This window comes from Octopus sinensis, linkage group LG24, assembly GCF_006345805.1.
Source record: "Octopus sinensis linkage group LG24, ASM634580v1, whole genome shotgun sequence".
NCBI lineage: Eukaryota > Metazoa > Mollusca > Cephalopoda > Octopoda > Octopodidae > Octopus > Octopus sinensis.
This window is the reverse complement of record NC_043020.1, coordinates 14968549-14989845: the sequence shown is the minus strand read 5'-3', so window position 1 is coordinate 14989845 and position 21297 is coordinate 14968549. Positions and strand designations below refer to the sequence as shown.

Genomic DNA, 21297 nt, shown 5'->3' with positions numbered 1-21297 from the left:
CTATCAAGGTTATTCTAGGACAGGGATTAAAAACTAGTACAGGTAACACTTTTCTAGGAATTGCAATTTGTTGAAAATGGTAGTATTTCCAATACGTTGTTTGGATACACAAATTAAATTTATCGTACGTTAAGGAATCCATCTTTAGTCCATCAGAAATCTAAAAGTGGGCAAATATTTTAAACCAGTTTAACTCACTGTGATTATATTGAAGTTAGCAACATAGTTATGTAGTGGCTCTTCTTTCTTTCTTTTCTTCTATTTCCACATTAGCAACATGCAGATGTTATAAGTGGCAGCAACATTAGATACAATATAGTGGTGGTTCTATTGTCTTTTATGGGCAGACTGCCAGTGAAGATCTAAGTCTTTCGTAAGACAGATGCCATTCTCAATTCAAAACAACACAATCCTTCACAACATATTCCATGCACATCACCATTCCAAACGATTCTTATAAATAAATGACAGCAATTTTGTTGGCTCAAATGTAAACTGATATAATTTTCTCTATACATATTTTTTGTTGTTAAATACTCTGAATTTCTCAAAATTCTGCAAAAAGATATTTGGATTTACCTGGGAAATGTATTCTACTAACATTTACTGGTATCTGATTGTTGAACATTCATAACCAAATTCTTTTAATACTGAGTGCTTTATTGATAACTGCCAGGATTTTTAATCCCATTTTTTTCTTTTATATATACATATAATTTTATTTTATATGACCACTATCAACATGCTCTAGTTAAGATTAAGAGCAAAACATTACTCATCTAACGAGAAACTGCATTGCATCGCCTGAAGAGACGCTTCTGCACTGTGGGATGCACCATAATTCATTGTATAGTAGTTTCCCATCCATGAAGGAGCAATGGAGGATGTGTCAAAATGATTGTTGTGATAAAGTTTCCAGTATACTCTATCTGCCATTGTTTCTACTATATATATATATATATATATATATATAAACAAAGGAGTAAAACTAACCAACTCTTGTACTCATTGGTCATTAGAAACTGCCCTCTAAAAGTTATTTGCACAGATCCAGTGCAATATTTCAATTTCTTTTGTTTTGTTTTATGTTAAAATTAAAATGGCACATATCTTTTCACAAATAATTTGACATAATTCTTTTTCCACTGTAATACAAGATGGTGATAAAATTTTAGCCATAAGTAGTTGCTTTTGATGCCCTACTAAAAATTTAAGCAAAAAGGAATCTACTTTATTGAGGCAAACAGACTATTGTTTCATCTAATAACAATGACTACAACTAAACTGGAATTTTTGCTATCTAAAATGTCTCAAAGTTAATTTTTTGATCAAGTTTAAAACATTCAAAATAGGTGCATAAAATAATCAGAAAATATTACCCATAATAAGCATCAAAAGTTTTCAGCTTCAAATGCAGTTATTACTTTCTTCGATTGCTTCATAATTAGTAACAAAAATAAAAACAACTAAATGTAAAATATTAAAATTTTTGAAAAGCACTCAACCCACTGAGATTTTTAAAAAAGTAACAAAAAGAAAAAAATCTTATCTCTTCACAGGCAATTAAGTTTTTGCCAACATGATGTGTCTTAAGAACGACCAACAAAACATGCTTTAAAACAGTGAACAAAAATTATTGCCTGTTATAGTTATAATTGCTTGTTATAATTAAAAAGATAAGTTTCAGTCATTCAGTAAGTCAAGCACATCAATGTTTTTCAATCCATTCCACTTGCATCAGCAACACTTCCAGAAGAAAAGCAAAAACATTACAACTTAACATTGGAACCTGGGGAAGGCTCTATGTTGTAATAAAGATAAAAACACACACAAAATCCTAATAGAATGATGAAACAGAAATAGAAAGCAAACTTATGTAAGTAAGCATTGTAACAGTTCAGAAAAGGCCTTCAAATTGACTCCTGCCAATACAGACACTGCCAGTTTCCACACAATTTAGTGATTATCTGTCCATAGTGTATCACATTAGACCAGTGCTTTTCAAACTTTTTGGTGGAGCGGAACCCCAAGGAAACATTCCACTGGCTCGAGGAACCCCTGTGCAATAATTTAATAGTCTTATGCACACATATTGGCACAGGAGAATTAAAAATTACTGCCGATTTTAGCAGTTTTGTAACTTCTTGCGGAACCCCTGGACTGTACTGGCGGAACCCTGGTTGAAAACCACTGCATTAGACATTAATATGAACAGCTGAAAAGGTGCAAGTGAACACATCACTGCTTCTTCTATCTATATAAAAGCGTCTATAGCAGCACCACTCAGTACACCGGTTTCAACCAAATCTGGTGCAAGTAAGTATACTATGCTATAACTCAGTGATTCCTAATGTAGAGCATAGGCTCCCACTAGTGGAGCCTGGGAAAATTGTGAGGCATGGGATCCTTTTTTTTTTTTTTTTTTTTTTTTTAAGTGGAATATGGAACTGTGAAAATCTATTTTTCACAGAAAACATACTACACCTATACTCAGCCTAACCAAACCAATCCAATTCCTCCAGCCAAGCATACTGCCTGAAACTGTTTGCAATAATATAGTGCTATTCTAATGCTCTTGTGTGGATGTCTCTTTAAGGAAAATATATGGTTGTGCAATATTAAAAATAAAACTTTTTTCCAACCATTAGTAGGGCATACATTTTTCTGAAAAGCTAAAGTGGGGCCTGGGGAGAAAATAGTTTGAGAAACACTGCTATAACTAGATAAGTGTGCTGGGCTTGTTAGGCATGGTTGACAGTTATATACGGAAGTATACCCAAACAAAAAATTCCCAAATGTAGCTGGATGGTACACTATGCCAAGTTATAACATCTCTGATAGCTATGTCAAATAGCAAATGTACTGTTTTTGCATTTCTTTGGATCACATCTCCCAGGCGAAGAGAAACTCCACATCTAGGCCACTCAGGATCACTACAATCATCATCAAGGTCCAGACTCCAGAGAGGTCTCACAGATGCTATTGCCAAGCAGCAAATCAATGAAGAGGCAGCAGTTATGAGTAATAAATCTAACCAGATTGGTAGTAGGTACATGTACTAGAGTTAGTTTCTGAGAGTGGGAGTGCTCATCACGTCACCAATCAGCTACTGCCCACCTCCATCCAGACATCATCTGGTCAATAAAGTGCTGATCCACCATTGTCTGCTGCTTCAGTGGGTGCTTGGTGCTTAGAATTTATCACTAAACAAACCTCACGAAACACAGAGAACAAAGAATAAACCAGCAATCAAAGAACTAGCCACTTGGAATGTTAGGACCGTGTGTCCTGGGCTCTTTGATGACATACAAATCAAAAAGAGTAGGAAAACAATTATCAATTCTGAGCTGAAGAAACTGGAATTTGACTTATTTCTAGCAATTCCAGAGACCACATAGAAGTATCCTTTGTTGGCTTGTAATAAAGTTGTTATAATTGAAGGTGAATAAATAGGATCATGAAGATCAGGAAAATAACTGGAATGTCATTGGGAGCTGTACATAAATTGCACAATGCTGAACATATCTTGGATTATCATATATATAGAAGATAATCAGAACTGGGGGGGGGGGTGAAGGCATGTGGCCAGTGGCTAGTGTGTTGCATTCAAAATCACTGGATCATGGGTTCAATTCTCAGACCAGGCAGTATGTTGTGTTCTTGAGCAAAACACTTCATTTCACAGTGCTCCAATCCACACAGCTGTAAATGTGTAAACCCTACAATGGAATAGTCTTTCAACCAGGGATGAATGATGGCCTACTCACCAAGCCAACGGAGTGGCATCATTCAAAAGCTAAAACAATGCAAAGTGCATTGTGACCAGCAACATATAAAAACATCTGATAGTCTTGCAAGTTATTTGGTGATCCTGCCAATGCCAGTGCCACATAATAAGCATCCAGTCCACATTGTGAAATGGTTGGCATTTGAAAGGGCATCCAGCTGTAAAAACCATGCCAAAACTGACCTTGCCTGTGCTGGTGTCATGTAAAAAGCACTTAGTCTACTTTGTAAGGTGGTTAGTGTTAGGAAGGGCATCCAGTCGCAAAAATCATGCCAAAACATACACAGTAGCCTAGTGTAGTCTTCCATCTGGTCAGCTGCTGTCTAACTGTCCAAGCCATGCCAGTAAGGAAGGCGGATGTTAAACAATCATCATGATGATTATAATAAATATATATAGTTCTCTTTTTCCTCCTTCCATTTACCACTAACTTCTCTCTCTCTTTTGGTCTCTTCCCCAGCATAACACTCCACAGCTTAAAGAAGCAGTACAAGAGACTAGTGGATTGGTTTCTGGCAAGGCAGATGCTCTGAAAAAACCCACCTGCATGACATTGGTTTTGCTGTCAGAAACAGCTTGCTGCTCATAATAGTTCCTCCTTCCAACATTCTAGAGAACATGTTTCCTTCTGCCTTCCAGCATTAAAATCTAATCATTTTCAATATTTATGCTCAAGAAACAAAAGAACAGTTTTATGAAGATCTCAGCACCGTCAGCAGCAAGATACCAGAATTCAACACATCATTCAGCAATATAATTTCAAATCTAGAATCAGATTGTACCACAGCTCTTAACTAGTTTTTCTGGGATACTTTGGACACTGGCAAAAAAAAAAAAAAAAGGCCAGAGATTGCTGGGGCTCTGCTCTTACAAAACTGTGCATTTCCAACACATTTCTTCAAGGAGGTCTTCTGTTGACATCCAAGGTCCAGACAATGACATTATTGGGGGTGAGCTGCCCTCAAGCGTGTGCTTCTCACATTAAGCTTCCACTATGCCAACTGCAACACAATGTGCTGTAAAATCTGACTAAACTCAAAGCTCCACCACACCCAGCAGAAACAATGCCCACATATCAACACCATAAGAGTAACAAACTCAGAACTTCACATAAAACTCAATGATCAAATGGAATGAGCCTTCAAAGAACAGAATCACATCTATAGAGAGGTATTAATTCATCGTCAACACTGTAACATGGCTACATCATACGTTGAGGTGAGAAACCATTAGTCTGAATGCAACCTGTTTTAGGCAAGCTTTAGTCAATTTGCAAGACCCAGCAGAAAAGAACACCACTGCAATGGCAAGAAGCAATACTGTAAGAACAGTTAGATGCTGTGCAAATAGCTAATGGTATAATTTGTCAGAACATTCACTATTGTACTGACAGTAGCAATATGCAAGGAATGTATGAAGTCTGAGAATACAGCTGTCAAAGTCTGTGCCAAGTTGATGCAGAAAGAGACAAAAGACTGTCAAATCATACTCCACCAGCTGAATGGTTGATTTTGGTTTTGCCAGGATCCCAACCCTTCCTATCATGACAAAGAGCCTAGCTCCAACAAAAGGTGAAATACATAAGGTCGTCATCTTGCTCGCAGCAAGCTATCAAGCAGTCATCATGGCATAACTAATCCAGTCTGGAAGCCAGTGCTAGAGAAACATCTTCACAAGCTAATGTGGCGCTGGTGGGAGTAGAGCTATATTGCCAAAGTTGCATGTGATACACATTACACTGTGCAAGAAAAATAGAGACTAATGCAACTGAAACAATCAGAGAGATGTATCTGCTCAAAATCATCAACAAGACTTCCAACCAAGTTGTAAAGAGGCTTCAGAGTGGCTTCAAGGAAGAGAGACCATTAACTGATATAATCTTTCTCATGTAGCAACAGAAGAACTCACAACACAGACAACCCATTTATGTTGCCCTCACTGACTTAAGTCTTTTGATTTTGTGAGAAAATTTGATGCCATGAGAAGTAAATATCACTTCTTCCCGTGGTAGCAATTCCATGGATAATTTTAAAAGCTCTTCTCTATACAAAGTGAAGCAAGTCTACACTATCCTGATGTTTTGGGAGAATTTTCTGTAAACTGGTAGAGTGTTTTGACATATTAGGCCCAACAACAAACTCTTCAGTCATTACAGCCTAAAAATGACAATGTGTATCAGGTTCTAATCAGAGAAATAATCTTTGCTGATTATAATACTGCTTCAACCTATGACATGCAGTGGGATCTCTAGGAACTGGGAAGTGAAGTCACACATGCTTGCTAAGAGTTTAGCACCACCAGGAGGCTAAACAAGAGATTGTAAGCCAGGAGGTTAATGAAATCCCCAGCATCAATACCAGTGATCTCCTGTGAGTAGGGGACAAATTCTCCATCTACCTAGGAGTATCAATTTCCCAAACCCTTTCTCTTAAACCAAAACACAACAGACAAATAGAGAAAGCTGCCACTGGCATGACCAAGTTTTCCAAGAGTGTGGACAAAGCTCATGTGCTCAGAAACTGCCTTACCCTCAATGCCTACAATGGATTTGGGAATCTAGTAAGGAAACACTAGACTATGTATGGAAAGCTCACCAAAGGATCCTAGTCCATAGAAGTCCACTGCTATATGCAGACATTCACAAACATGACTTGAAGAGGTTGCTAACATAAGGCTGAACACAGAAGAGATGGCTGCAAATCGCCGTATCTGGTGAATGTATATACAGATATTACCAAAGTAATGTAACTGTAGTCATCAGCTTTCAAATAAAGTGGCAGTATCAAGGACTGCCATTTTTCTGAGTCCACTACTGCATGCTTTCATTTTGTTTGTCCAAACAAATGAGGCCATCAGTCTGAACAATATCAATATAATATAGTAAGATAAAAGGAAATTTCTTCCAAGAACAGATTTCATAAATTAACATTATCATTTAATGTCCATTTTTCTATGCTGGCATGGGTAGGACGGTTTGATAGGAACTGACAAGTCAGAAGACGACATCAAGCTCTGTCTGTTTTGGCATGGTTTTCTTTGATGCCCACCTAACAACAAATATCCTAAATTATATCAAGTTATAATTCCATTTGATACTTTTTCATGTCTCAAAATATTAAAAAAAAAAAAAAATTCCTTTCATGTACACAATGCTACCTTTTCACATTTTTACAGTACCTGAGTAAAACAAACTGAATACTTGTTGGTTTGGTAGTGTGGTAACGAAAATTTGTTCCTCTATGTTAAATTAATCTACATCTTCAAGAGAAACACACAGGTACATGAAATGTTTCATATGGAGAAAAAGTACCAAATCTTGGTGGGGGCCTCTATTTTGTTAAAATAGAAAACACTGAGCACACACACACACACATACATACATACATACATACAAATTAGATGTATGAAGCCAGATATATTCAGAAGAATTGAAGTTAGCTGGGTTACTCATTAGAAGGTCTACTGCAAGCCCTAAAACAGATTAGGGGTTGTATCATGAGCCTTGCTGTATTGCAAGTGAGCATGGTAGAGAAAGCAGAGGAAACGGTTCAACATGAAGGAAATAGAAGCAAAGAAAAAGGGAGAGGAATTATTTTGCAAGGATTAAGGCAAAGCTCTAAGAATAGCAAGTGCAAAGAGTTTTAAAATATTGGTGAAAACAAATCAGTATGGCACTGGGAAAGATTGGTTGCACAATAATTTGGGGATACAGGTATTTACTGAAAGAGTGATGGAGGATTTTTAAAATAAGCAAAGTGTATAAATAAGACAAGAAGAGCCAGCTTCAGTAAACCGAATGGACAAGCCAGCCACATAAAATTAGGAACAAGGGTTAAGATAATAGGGATGATAAAACTAAGTGAGCTACACTTCTCTTTAGTATGGTAGCATAAAGATTTAAGGTTTCATGGTTGATTGGAGAACTGGAATTTCATCTAAATAGACTGAAGAGGACACTGATGACTAATGTGTTAGAACAATTGTCACCTACTACAAAGGCAAGGGAGTTGTAATAGGGACCAAAACAGCATTAGTAGAAGTACCAAAGGAAAATAATTTCAATTGGGTATCATATTTGGTTTTGTATAAGGATGTGGGATCAACCAATGCCATATTCTTTGTGAGAGAGCTGCAGGAAAAGTATTTGGCAAAAAAATAAACAACTATACCTTGCCTTTGATGACCTAGTGAAGACCTTTGACAGGGTCCAACATGCTATGATCTGGTGGGTGATGAAAAAGTTAGGCATGGATAAGTGGTTGATAAGGGAAATCAAGTTCAAATATGAGGATGCGAAAAGTAGGAGGAGGTAAGCTATGCATCTATGGAGGAACTTGAATGAGGTCATCAAAATGGTTTTCAACAATCCTTTCTTTAGCCTAACTCTTGAGGTTCTAACAACAAAAGTGTTCAGAGAAAAGCTATATAGAATTGTTATGAGGAAATAATGCACAGGAAATTTGAAAGGGCTGTAAGCATAAAGTAGTAAGCAAATTGTTTTAATATGCAGAAAGGAATGTATGTATGACTAAATCCAGCTACATATTTTACTCTCAAAAAATATCCACCAAATATGTATACCCTTCATATACATTTGTGCATGTGTGTGTGTGTGTGTGTGTGTGTGTGTGTGTATTGGCGAATGAATGTGCTCGCAAATGAGTGAATAAAGGTACTTAGTACATAAAGTTTGTTTATTTTATAAATTATTTGAACAACCAGAAATGTGAAACTCGAAGCTACTATTATATATAAAAGCCAGAATTTCACAAATTTAGACATGTAGAAAATGGTTTTATGATTTAAGTTGACACTAATGTAGTGGAATTTTATCATAGCGGCTGTGAGAGTAAGATGCTGAACTGATTGATTGCAATGTTTAGGCCAAATCCAATATACTGTACAAGACACACTTTACTTACTATCTAACATTAAAAAAGAAAAAAATCACTATGACTTTCTAGTCAAAAGATTAGCCCAGCAGTTCATAATGTATATTGAAATGTCTGAATGATATTGGTTTAACCCTTTAGCATTTAAAAAACTGGCCATATCTGACCCAAACATTCTACCTGTTTTATGTTCAAACTGGTCAGATTTGGCTTCTCACACCTACCCTACAATATCATTTTAAAAAATAAACAATCATACCACTGAAATAATGCAGGATTCAAAACGATGTAAATATTACATTTGACAGATTAATCAGAATGCTAAAGAGTTAAACCGTATATATATTCAAAAAAAAAAAAAAAGAACACCTTAAGTGCACAACACAGGAGTAGAATAAATTGTCATCAAATATTGAGACTATGTAATGTGATGATGGTGCCTTATTTAAAACAGTTGACAAGTAACAAGAGCAATGTGCAAGGGAGACAGTAACAGTGCAGTTGAGTAAAACACTGAGGCCAAACAGATTGCCAATGGAGGAGAACAAAAACATGTCCCAGTAAGAAGAGAAGTGGTATGTGAGACATGTATAGAATAACAAAGCAATAAATTAACAGACAAAATAATGAAAGACATAAAAGAGACAAAATAAAAAAAAAAGTGGTGTCAGCATAGAAAAGTAGAGTCTTTTACGTTGTTTAATAGCTCCAGTCAGCTTTGTTTAAGCAGACTTATGGCACACAGGGAGACATGTTGAAAAGTAATTAATAGAAAGTGTATTTCAGTAAGAGTGTCTTCAGTATGTCAGTACACGTTGCTATACAGCAATTAGCAGTGTGAGGTAGAATGTGTGGGAGTGAAGGAATGACACATGTAGTGCTGGGTGGAGGTCAAGGAGTGTTATATGTGAGGTACAGTGTCGAAGTAAAGGTGTCATGTTAGGCACAATGTAGCAAGAAACTTCAAGGGTCTGTAATTAATTCTGATGTGAGGTAAACCAGATGATAAACAGGTCAAGGGAGACAAATAATGGAGAAAAGTAAGATAAAATTAACAAGAGAAATATCTAAAGATAGAAATTACACTTTTGCAGACAAACCCATATAAAGTCAGCATGGAAAGGATTGAGATTTTGATTATGGAAGTGGTTAAAGATGGAAGTAATAATAGCAACACTGCATTTCTATCTATTATTATTTCAGGAACTTACAGATGGAAATAGGTAGATTGTGTGGGATGTACATTGATGACTATGTAAAAAAGATGAACATGTCAGTCTAATGGAAAAATATTCATTGGTTTGGATTAATGGATTATCTGAAGAATTTACTTCAATATATCAGACAGAAGTTTTCATGTATTAATTACAATAGAAATAAAATAAACATGTATTCAGAGAACTATTATATAAATATGCTATATGGCCACATATCTGATGAAATCCACTGTCTGCATGTTTCAATTTAATTTGAAAATTTAGAGAAACTTTGTAAAATAACTCTTTAAGGTGATATTTGAACATCATAATGTTCTTACATACAAATAAATTAAGTTAGAAAGTGCTAAATTAAGTATGAACACTATAAAACAGGCAGTTTTGTTTCATAGAATTTAAGGACAGTCTCAGGTAGACTAGTTAGAAAAAGGTTAAGCATCAAGTGTGAGTGTGTTATCTTGTTTCAGACATTTGACTGTGGCCTTGCTGGGGCACCACCTTGAAGGGTTTTAGACAAACAATTTGGCCCCAAGACTTTTTTTTTAAGCCAAGTACTTTACCAGTCCCTTTTGCCAAACTGGTAAGTTACAGGGATGTAAACACACCAACACCAGTTGTCAAGCAATGGTACTGGACAAACACAGACACACACAAACATAGATATATATGATGACCTTCTTTCAGTTTCCATCCACCAAATCCACGCACAAGGCTTTGGTCGGCCTGAGGCTATAGAAAACACTTGCCCATGGTGCCAGGCAGTAGAACTGAACCCAAAACCATTTGGTTGGAAAACAAGCATCATATCACAGAGCCACACATACTCGACATATACATTATGTGTATTTGCCGGTAGGTTGCAAACTGGTGTGGTGACTACTCTTTTAGAGTACTGGGTGTATTCTCCACCATACCAAATTGCAGCCTACAGGCAAATACATAATGTACATATGCTACATATATGTGGTTGATAATGTTTATTAAACTAGCACTGCTTCTATTTCACATTTGAATATATGTGGATAGTCTTCATTTTCTAGCATGTATCAATTTTAAATCAAATTTTAAATATTTGCACAAAATTATATTCCGCATTTTATAGAGCTTTGTATGCCAAAAAATTTTCAAATTATAAAAATTCTGAAACTGAACTGCAATAAGTTCAAGTTAAAGAAACATGATGATATTCTGTGTTAATGGGCAGTCCCAATTGATTAATCTTTGAACTAAGTTTTGAATTTAAAACTTTAACCATAGTAAAAACAGTAATATATACAAAATTCAATCAAAAATATTAATTAATGAAGACATTAGCATACAGGCTGTAAATTTAATAGAACAAAAATGGTCACTGTATTCAGCTATGAATAATTATGTTCAAGGAAAAAAGGAAAAAAGATATATTACCTTCTATTCTTATTCAATGTGTTGTCAGGAGTATTAGTGCAACTTTCTCTGTCTCCCCCTTGTTGCCGATGTGATCGTCTGCGAGACCCCCCAAGATAACTTTCAGATTGGTCGGCCATAGGCAGACAACCGGTTTAGGTTCATCCCCTAATTTAAATACCTGTAAAATAAGTAAATATATTCATATAAAACTTAACTGACATTGAAGAAAAAAAAAAAGAAAAAAAAAAGCAAAGGTCAAATATACAAAACATTCAATTTATGAAGAAAGTTCCCATCTTCCCTTCCATTTCACCCAATTACACTGGACATGGAGCTTATCCACTTTCTGACACGTTACAGATCTACTACTCCTCACTACTACTACTACATGCCCACCACTACTAGGTCATGACTGGGTTTATTTACAACCAAATAAAACCATTTTAGAGACAGGTCCTTACATTTCCATGGCAGTTACTTAGCTTCCAAATCAAATGTGCCCCCTTTTCAAAACCCACAGGGTTGCTCAACCTGTTAGAAATAGCAGCTAAATTTTCCCAAATCACACCATTCAGTCTTAAAGAATACATTAGATGATGTCCAAGATATCCTTAAAAACATGGGATGATCATAGCTGGAATGCCTTTCAAAGTTGACATGAGCTAAACATCACCACCACCAATATATATATATATATATATATACATATATACATATATATAAGCCTCAATTAAAAATACAATCTGAAGTCTGTATGAAATCAAAATCTTTATATTCCTTTCACCAAAACCTAAAAGAACTTTCAATGCCCCTTTTATCAACCACTACTCCCAGCCCCCAATTTCAATGCAGAAGTACTTATTTAATCCTTCAACAGAGTACAAACAAATCCAGAAGTCACTTCACAGGGTACCTACATCCTAAATTTCTAAGACATTAAACATTCATTATAGTGATGATAAAGATTTGGCGTTAGGAAGGGCATCCAGCTGTAGAAACATTGCCAGATAAGACTGGAGTCTGGTGCAGCCTTCTGGCTTCCCAGATCCCCGGTCGAACCGTCCAACCCATGCTAGCATGGAGAACGGACGTTAGATGATGATGATGATGATGATGAAAGATTGTCAACAAGACAATATGGTCGAGCACTGGTAACAGCAGAGACCCTATTAACTAAGTCTGCTGCAATAACAGAGCATTTTAGTAAAACAATACCCTTTAGAAAACAAGGTAAGAATTAAAATACTCATTTTTAGTCCAATTATTAACTATGCTTCTGTCATAAAAAATGAAAAGACCATGAGACAGTGCAATTTCAATAACAATTAAGGATTCCACATTTTTAACTATCATAAAGGAAAAAACATTGGTTACTGTAGTCTTAGATATAGGGTGTTCAATTTGTCTTTTTTTTCTTTTCAGAACCAGTTTGTGTTGGTGAACAGTCAATGGTATTGCAGAGTATAAAGATTGAAGTTGTAGTTGAGAAAAAAGTTGGCAGACTGGAAACCATCTGAATACCTATTTCTTTATTACCCACAAGGGGCTAAACATAGAGGGAACAAACAAGGACAGACATAGGTATTAAGTCGATTACATCGACCCCAGTGCGTAACTGGTACTTAATTTATCGACCCCGAAAGGATGAAAGGCAAAGTCGACCTCGGCGGAATTTGAACTCAGAACATAATGGCAGGCGAAATACCGTTAAGCATTTCATCCGACGTGCTAACGATTCTGCCAGCTCGCCGCCTTCTGAATACCGGAAAAGAGTTGCCTGTATCATGACGATTTGTGCCTGGTATTGAAATGCTGACATCATTACTACTCACTGCCCTCTGAACACTGTAAAGGCTGTAAGATGTAACATGGGTGTCATGAAAACCAAGTTCTCGCAAACTATGATGGTGTTTGTGTGCATCTCCAGCAACAGTAATGCCATGCAGCCCCGCATCTTTGGACAGGGTCTTAGGCTCAGTTTAGATGACATGTGAGGCTATTAGAAACCGCAGTCAAACCCTGGCTGGAAAGAGTTTCTGCTGGAAAGCCATATATGTAGCAGCAGAATTCAACTCCTTGCCATACCTCCAGAAAGAGTCAAATTGTTGTCAGAGACTTTCTACAGCTTCACCAGCCCTAATTTCCAGCTTCTGGATTCTTCCAATAGTAATTCCATGGATTACAATGCAGGGTGTGGTCGCGAAAGATACCAACCGCTCTGCCTGCAATACCAAGGCTGATCTGGTGGCCAAGACCAAGGAGGTGCTTGATCTTCCCAGGGACATAATGAGGACTGCATGTGACAGATTCCAGGGCTATCTTGAAGCCGTGGTGGAAGCTGAGGGCTTCTACTTTGAGCAAACATCTCTCTCAGCCATAATCTAATTGATATTTGAGTTTTTTAAAAGTACTTTTATTTTGGATGGGATGTTGTTTTCTTTTCCATTTAAGCAAACTTTCAAATTTAACCCAAACAGCCTGTATATGGAGAAGGAGGCTGTAAAGGCTGCAACATACAGGAGATCATTGTTTTTGAGAGACAGAGTTCACTAGAAAAGATATCAGCAAAATTTTATAGATTTTGTCCCAAATATGAAACATTTCCAACAAACAGAATTTCTTGATTTCTCCAAGAACAGAAATCTCTCATTACCACAGCACATATGGATTATAATACAGTTAGCAGCATTTCCCAATCTCACTACTCTCTCTCTCTGTTTTTTCCTTCGTTGAATACTGAGTACAACTGTTTAACTGTCCATGGACTCATTTGAGGCATTATTTTTACAGTCAGGTGCACTTCCCTATCACTTTCCTATTTTTACAAGGGGGGTGGTTATTTCACTACTGGGAGAGAGTGCAAAACTACAGATGTAATGTTTACCAGGAATGTGACCAATATTTTTACATTCAAACAATCCCCACGTGCAGCACAGCTTCATCACACATATACAATGATGGGCTTCTATGTAATTTTAGTCAACCAATTTCTCTCACAGGCCAAGGCAACCGTAAAGACACTTGCCCAATTAGCCACTTACTGGAACTGAACCTAAGACTACATGGTTGCAAAGTGAATTTCTTAACCACTGAGCCATCACTACATATAGGTTATATCTTTCTTTTCTCTCCTTTTACTTGTTTCAGTCATTTGACTGCGGCCATGCTGGAGCACCGCCTTTAGTCAAGCAAATTGACCCCGGGACTTATTCTTTTTGTAAACCCAGTACTTATTCTATCGGTCTCTTTTGCCGAACCGCTAAGTAACGGGGACATAAACACACCAGCATCGGTTGTCAAGCAATGCTAGGGGGACAAACACAGACACACAATATATATATATATATATATATATATATATATATATTATATATATATATATATACATATATATGACGGGCTTCTTTCAGTTTCCGTCTACCAAATCCACTCACAAGGCATTGGTCGGCCCGAGGCTATAGTAGAAGACACTTGCCCAAGGTGCCACGCAGTGGGACTGAACCCGGAACCATGTGGTTGGTAAACAAGCTACTTACCACACAGCCACTCCTGCCAGCTGTTTTAGAAAAAAATACCTTAAACAAACGTAAAAGTTTATTAATTGTGTGTGTGTGTGTGTGCGTGTGTGCACACATGCATGGCCCATCCTACTACTACTCTTTCTGAGAAATGCATATTGTTTTTATGGACTTTTAGAAATACATTTTCAAGCACATAGATTACAATAATGTTGATAAAATTTTAAAAATGGGTGTGGAGGGGTAGAGTTTTAGCTTATCCTTCCCCATTCCTGACTTTGTTTTCTCATAAATCTGTCTAAAATATTTCATCCACTAAATAAGTTTTGCGTTTAAAAAAAAATTATCAATATACCATACATATATATACCAGTGAAAATTTATTTCTGCATAATTTCATTCAAAAATAAGTATTCTAAAGAGAATTATGAGAAAATTCCTCACAAAAGACGGAAGTGCTAAACTCAATAATAGAAGAGTTTTCTGGGAATTATCATACAAACAATGACATATTCACTTGGGTTCCATTCATATTAATTCTTTTTAATGTAATTATTTGTAATAACTGCTTGTAATACAGGTATTTTGAAAATACCTAAAGGAGTGACAACTGTGCTCTGCATAGTTACAGGTTGCCCTCTGGCAAGGCACATCACCCATTCAGCCACCATGCCAAGTAATAGGCAAAGTCACAGGATTGCAGCAAGGCAAATTGTAAAGAGGTAGCAGAAGAGCTCAACCATGCCAATGGTGCTTCATACATTGATGCTGAGCAAAGGAATCCTAGATCAACAGTCAGGATTGCCAAGTTCCATCAAGAGAGTAACTGCAATGCATCCATATGTGTGATGTCCAAGGTTGTGTAATCAGCTAATGAAAGATTCACTATGACTCAAACTACCAATTCTTCAAATTCATAATTCTGGCACCTGTGTCGGTGGCACATAAAAAACACCATCCGAGCGTGGCCATTCGCCAGCCTCGTCTGGCACCTGTGTCGGTGGCACATAAAAAGCACCCACTACACTCACGGAGTGGTTGGCGTTAGGAAGGGCATCCAGCTGTAGAAACACTGCCAGATCTGACAGGCCTGGTGCAGCCTTCGGGCTTCCCAGACCCCAGTTGAACCGTCCAACCCGTGCTAGCATGGAAAGCAAACGTTAAACGATGATGATGATGATGAAACTGGATGGCGACAGAGTCATGGGAATCTGTGAAAGCAGGGGAAAAAAGAAAAAAGTTTGTAATAGACTACCTTTAAAGGGGTGGAATTTTAAGACCTTAAATTTAAAGTAGAGACAATTATGGAGATCTAATTCTTTTATAAAAAGACCATGTGGTAAAAGGGTGTTAATCCAAAAGACATGACGTTCACTAAGGACAGCACGATAAATATCTTATAAGCAATCAACATACTTTTTAAAACGAACTCATTTTCACAGAGTCAACGAAAAAAAATTATGTTAAACCTCCTAAAAATTTGTTTCTATCTATACTAATAATTAGTCTTAAAAAATGTAAACAAAGAATAAATAAGTCTTCAAAATGTATTTTTTAAGTAGTATTATCAAGAATTTCCTAAACAAAAGCTATTGCAATAAAAAAAATACCAGGCTTAAAAAATGTGACATTGACACCTCAGTAATTTGAAGAAAGAAAGGAAACTGCCAGTACTGTAGACTAGATGAACAATATAACTTGAAAACTAAACTAAGGTGAGGTCACTACAAAAGATATTCAAACAAATGCCAAAGTGTAGAAACCATATCAGGGGTATTGTTAATCCAATGCAATAAGGTTCAGAAGGTTTGAAATAAAATAACATCTCAACATCAACATAATTGAAAGGCATTCTGTGGAATGTGTAAAGAAAAGACTGAATGAATAGCTAAATAATGAAAATCAATGAAACAAAGCCTATCCTGCAATGTCAACTAATAGGTATATCATGTAGTGAAAATTGAAAGTGTGTGAGTAATAGTAATAATAAAAAAAAAAACAAGGAACAAACTATCCACTAAAACATAGGATAGGTTTTGCTTAGCTTACAGTACTTGCTATGAGAGTTACCAGAGCTTATCAATACATATTTTCAACTTGTAACCCTATTCCATCAACTATTAACGGAACATGTTCTTATAACTGAAGCTATAATACTAACATGAAATCGTACCTTAGCCCCTCCCTCAAAATTGCTGGCCTTGAGCCAAAATTTAAAACTGACATCCTTATTTTCAAAATGTGTCGAGAGTTCAGAATAAAAAAAAATAGTACTTAACACCAATCTCTCTATATATATAAAGCTGAAGTTGTCTGTGTATGGCAGGTTTGGTAGCCTTCAACTAACACTATCTCCTCCGAGTCTATGCAGCACAAGTTGACCAAAATTGAGAGTATGATAGAAGAAGGCTTGCTCTTCCTTCCGTAGAAGAAAAAATTCAAATTGGACCATGTTAACACCGAAAATTATTTACATCAAAAAGGTGCTTTTTTTCTATGAAAATCCCTATTTTTTACGATTTTTGGACTGCTGTGACGCCATTTTATGGTGTATTTCAACCAGAAAAATATTCACTTAAAGAGAATAACAAGCAACATAATGCAAAATTTTTACTTTTCAAAAATTCCAATTCTAAAGGGTCAAAACAAACCCAAGCAATGCCAGGCGATACTGCTAGTGACAGAATAAAATCCTATCAACTTAAGACAACTGCCACTTTTAATAAATACATTGATTTAGTAAAACAATATTCATTACAAAATTAATGAAGAATTAGAATTGTAATTTTTATTCAATAATTTACTATATTTGTGTAACATAAGAGCAGCGAAATTCTGTGAATAAAAAAGTAGGGGAGGAGACAGATGGGACATGGTGAGCTTTCATTTCTGCTAGAGAATTACAGCATCAATATTCCAATGGGAACACTATGTCACTAACAAACTCCTGGAAAGACCCAACAATGAAAGCATCGAATCACTGATCATGAAACACAGTTTTCAATAGTGAGGACATGTAACAAGAATGGAAGAGTCAAGGTTCCCACACAAAGTCTTATTCAGTGAGAACACTTCGGGGAAAAAACCACAAGGTTTCCCTCTTCGAAGATACAAGGACCAACTCAAAACAACACTGAAAGTCACTGGACTTCAGCATAAATTGTTTGAACACAAGCCTGTGACCATACCAAGTAACAATGTTCCACCACCATCAGAAGCAAAAACTTCAAAACCACCTGAAGAGAAAAGGAAAAAAAAAAAAAAAAAATCAAATGACAGGAGTCAAAGGCTCAACAAAAAAATCAACTTTATTCTCCACCATTTCCTTGCAGACAATGCCATCAACTCCTCTATGCAAGAATTGGTCTACTTAGTCATCAATTCCATTACCATAACAGAAGCGTTCAGCAAAGAAGAAACTAAATTCTCGGATAAAAGATAAAGCCGCAGCCACCAACAGCTTTATGAATTAAAGAAGTCGCTTCTTTCATAAACGAAAAATTGTACAATTACCAATAGGCTTCAGTGTTCCTTTAATAAGACAATCTAAGGATCATTGTATCTTGGAAGTATATAACATGGTATTTCACTTTCTGTATTCAAAAATACACATTAACTTAGGACTACTAAGTCTGTTGGTTCCACTTAAGGAGAGAAATGGAAACAAATGACATCAAAAAGGGCTTTTCTTTACTAAGACGATATATGTCAAGAAACCTGGACATAGGCGCAGGAGTGGCTGTGTGGTAAGTAGCTTGTTTACCAACCCCATGGTTCCAGGTTCGGTCCCACTGCATGGCACCTTGGGCAAGTGTCTTCTACTATAGTCTCGGACCGACCAAAGTCTTGTGAGTGGATTTGGTAGACAGAAACTGAAAGAAGCCCATCGTATATATGTGTGTGTATATATATACATATATGTGTGTGTGTGTGTGTGTGTGTGTGTGTGTATATATATATATATATATATATATATATATATATATATATGCGTGTGTGTGTTTGTGTGTCTGTGTTTGTCCCCCTAGCATTGCTTGACAACCGATGCTGGTGTGTTTATGTCCCCGTTACTTGGCGGTTCGGCAAAAGAGACCAATAGAATAAGTACTGGGCTTACAAAAAGAATAAGTCCTGGGGTCGAGTTGCTCGATTAAAGGCGGCGCTCCAGCATGACCGCAGTCAAATGACTGAAACAAGTAAAAGAGTATGCTTTCACAGTGGACAGCAAGCATGTAGATACATACTGAACAAAGCAAAAATAATGGTCATTACATATTTTCCTTTATTGTAGTAAATTTGACTTACAGCTGTTTTCAGTAGTCATTGGTATGTTATTGACAGATTTACTCAATTGACCCACTGATCAGTTGAGAAAAATTGAACAACCTAGAAAATTAATGTTACTTTTGTCAGTCATATCTGGTTATAACCAGAAATAACTGACAAGAGTAACATTCATTTTCTAGGTCATTCAACTTTTCTCAACCGATCAATGGGCTAACTGAGTAAATCTCAACAACAAACCTATAATGACTACTGGAAATAGCTGTAAGTCATATTTACTACAACAAAGAAAAATATGTAAGAACCATTATTTATGCCTTGTTCTGCACATTACTCTGTGTGAAAACCAGTATAACTGGAGCACAACCACAGATTCACAATATGGAATGTTGATCAACTGTAACCTCAAACCCTGCTGGGTTCTTTACTAATCTATACAATACTGTTAGTCTGGTGTACTAGCAGAGAGCTTATAAAGTACCTTTTCCTGGACTGATAATCCCTCATTAATAAAATATATACACTACCGTCAGAAATTAATTAGCACCCTTGATTTGCTCTTCACTCAAGGTATGTGCTGTCACCTAGTGGCCATATCTCGAACTATTGCTTTGTTGCGAGTTCACTGTTGCGCAGAACGATGACGTAACTTTGTTTGAGTCTACAGCCTTATGATGTTGACATAGCAGTGCAACAACTTGGAGTGCGGATGCAGACAAATCTTCCTTTGTTTAATAGATATAGGTAGTGCCTCGCAAGGACCGAAATCACACCATACTAAGTTTTCTCATCGTGTAAGACGTTTTGAACAGCTCATAAGGTTAATTGATTTAACCTATTTAATGTAGAAATTTGAGAAGTGCTAATTAATTTCTGACGCAAGTGTATATATATATATATATATATATATATATATATATACACACACACACACACACAGATACACATGTACATACATACATATACACACAGAGACAAAATTATATATACATAGACAAGAGCAAGAGGCAGATTGTACAATGCTTGTGTATGACCAGCAATGCTATATGGTTGTTAAACTTCGGCTGTGAACAGAGGATATGCGAAGACCAGAAAGAAATGAAACTAGTATGATCTACTGGATGTGCAATGCCATTGAGCATGTACGACAAAGTACAAATGCATGGAGACAAAAATTGAGCATAAGCTGCATCAGATGTGGCGTGCAAGAGAGAAAATAGCACTAGCATGGTCATGTGATGCAGATAGATGAGGACAACTGTATAAAGAAATGCTGATCGCTAGACATGGAAGGAGCTTGTGGAATAAAGAGACCCAGGAAGATGTGGACTGTGAAGACTGATCTCAAGCATGCTCCATATAGTAATCCAAGGGATTACAATCGAAAGAACAAGGAGGCCAGAAATTGAGGCTGGTGAAGTCATAGGAATTCTCCAACAACCTGTTCTGACTCTTGCCAGAAGTATAGCTAAGAGCCAAATCCTGCTGCCACACATATGGCCTTCCAGCAGCAATCCTCTCTAGCCAGGTTTTGACCACAATCTCCAGAAGCTTCACATGACCATCTGAATTGAGCTTAATCGAGCCAGTTCGGAGATGTGGGCAGCATAACATCACCATCACAGTTTGAGAGAGCTTAATTTCCATGATATGTGGGACACCACGTGGATAGTCGGCATGCTTGTTGCTCTGGATGTTGTGCAACTGGTCCTGGCAAATGTTCTCTTCATAAGAGAAGAACCAGATCATCCCTGGCTCAACGGCATACCTCAGCTTATTCAAGAGTTTCTTTGCCTTTTATCAAGCACTTCTTGGCCATCAGAATTTGCCCCTTGTACCTCTTGTACAAGTAGTTGCGAAGGCCCTTGTTCAGAACCAGCTTCATGATGGTTACTCCAACACTCATCTTTCTTGCTAAAGCCCAGATTATCTTGCTTGGATCTTCCATCACCTTGCCCTGCAAATGCATTCAGAATGCCTGCTGTGTCCCATCCAGCTGGGCACAACTTTGCAGTCTCTGTTGCAGATATCCATGTCATATCATACAGTCTTCACACTGTTTAAAGAGCATTGAATAGTAGTTATGATGCCGGTAATTTGATACTTGACACAAATAACCATGATAGAGGTAACTCTTTTCTAATATTCAAATGGTTTCCAGTCCTCCATGTCAGTTAATTTTTCTCTACTACAACTTTAACCTTTATGCA

At 36.8% G+C, this 21297-nt stretch overlaps 1 protein-coding gene across 8 annotated transcripts in view; it reads right to left on the bottom strand.

The window, feature by feature from the left end:
- LOC115223979 (E3 ubiquitin-protein ligase TRIP12) overlaps window positions 1-21297 on the bottom strand; it is a 177115-nt gene that overhangs the window by 85490 nt on the left and 70328 nt on the right. For 7 of the 8 annotated variants that reach the window (XM_029794745.2, XM_029794749.2, XM_029794750.2 and 4 more), the window contains one exon: window positions 11304-11463. In XM_029794745.2, the coding sequence (XP_029650605.1) occupies window positions 11304-11422 (119 nt within the window). In that variant the 5' untranslated portion in view covers window positions 11423-11463. Of the gene's footprint in view, window positions 1-7956; window positions 8006-11303; window positions 11464-21297 lie in introns of those variants that run through there. The other variant, XM_029794751.2, reaches the window with a different exon arrangement.